The sequence below is a fragment of the Gaeumannomyces tritici genome, assembly GCF_000145635.1.
Source record: "Gaeumannomyces tritici R3-111a-1 unplaced genomic scaffold supercont2.349, whole genome shotgun sequence".
Lineage (NCBI taxonomy): Eukaryota > Fungi > Ascomycota > Sordariomycetes > Magnaporthales > Magnaporthaceae > Gaeumannomyces > Gaeumannomyces tritici.
This window is the reverse complement of record NW_008804893.1, coordinates 1-1,374: the sequence shown is the minus strand read 5'-3', so window position 1 is coordinate 1,374 and position 1,374 is coordinate 1. Positions and strand designations below refer to the sequence as shown.

General features: G+C 56.1%; 1 protein-coding gene across 1 annotated transcript; it reads left to right on the top strand.

Annotated features, from left to right (window-relative positions):
• GGTG_14388 (hypothetical protein) lies at positions 1-1,373 on the top strand. The gene is made up of 2 exons (XM_009232315.1): positions 1-525; positions 582-1,373. Exons 1-2 carry the CDS (start codon positions 432-434, stop codon positions 1,283-1,285), a joined length of 798 nt encoding a protein of 265 aa, XP_009230579.1. The 5' UTR covers positions 1-431; the 3' UTR covers positions 1,286-1,373.
• Position 1,374: the final 1 nt, after the last annotated feature.

Genomic DNA, 1,374 nt, shown 5'->3' with positions numbered 1-1,374 from the left:
CAACTCCCAAACACACCCCCACACGCGCATCATCCTGCCAACCACCAAATCATGAAACGACAGGATAACCTAACATCAGTCAACCTGCCACCGACGCCATGCCCACCGAGTCCGACGACGATGAATACTGCACCGTCCGCATTCCTCGCAAATATCTTGATCGTCTCCCCGCTGATGTTCGTTCAACCGCGAAACCCCTCAAACGCACCGACAACGCCGGGCCCGGCGCTGGCCCCGTTCCCCCGAAGGATGAACCGCCGGAGGCGCTGCTAAAGAGGCTCATCTACAGTCTCGACCGGCAAATCGTCAGCGAACTTTGGAAGGAATGGGGTCAGCAGCCACCCAACCTAGATTCGATCTAGGCGCAGGCTGAGAAGGCGCGCAAAGAGGAGGAGGCGCGCAAGGAGGAGGCGCAAAAAGTCGAAGCCCTCATGCGTGAAACCGCTGAGCTGCGGGCCAAGTTCCATCAGTTGCTTGCCGAAAACAAGGAACTTAAACAACAACAACAATTCACAGTCAGCACTTGTAAGTCGCATTAACAACACTAGCAGGTGGTCAAATAAATGCTAACCACCCTACAGACCAAAAATCTGCGCCTTTGCGCCGCTCCACGCGAACCAATCCCTTGGCCAACGAGCCTCAACCCTTCGGCACTAACCCCGACGCCTTGCTGCCAGTGTCATCTACGGCCAAGGACACAAACTCTGGCCGCAGTTTTCGCACTGCCGATACAGATCCTCTCCCCTTGCCACTGCAGCCCGCAAGTGCAGAGACAGCGTCATCAGCGGCGACGGGCAACGATCCTACTGCGCAAGCTGACAGCGTCAACAACCACCCGTCTTCACCCTCAACCACCTTGTTGGCAAACGGTGCCAACGGAACGACGAGTGCGGTACAACCTAACGCACTTCCAACAAAGCCAGCCTATCCGTCCGCCGTCGGAAAGCAACGCCGCCCGCTCCCTAACCACCGCCCGCCGACTATACACGCTGAAAAACTGGGGCAGAACCTAGTCAGCACCATTGAGGAGTTTTCCAAAGATTGCGAAGGTTACTTCAGCGGTCTGCTCCACGTTAGTGATATTGAGCGTCTCAATACCGACGAAGTGAGAAAATGCGAGCTCGAAAAGGATCACGACCTCCTGGCAACACGAAACGAGTTCAGTCCTGGCGACGATGGCGCCTGCCGGGTTTATGTGGATAATAAGGAGTTTGAGTGGTTTGATCTTTCCGACGGGAACCGGGAGCGTCCTTCGTCAGAGGATGCCGAGGCGTTCGCCAATTAATTTGTCGACGAGACGCAAGCTGCTTGGTCTGCAGGACGTGGACGCAGAAGGCACACGAGGATGCGCGGGCATCTTCGCCAATATTATGG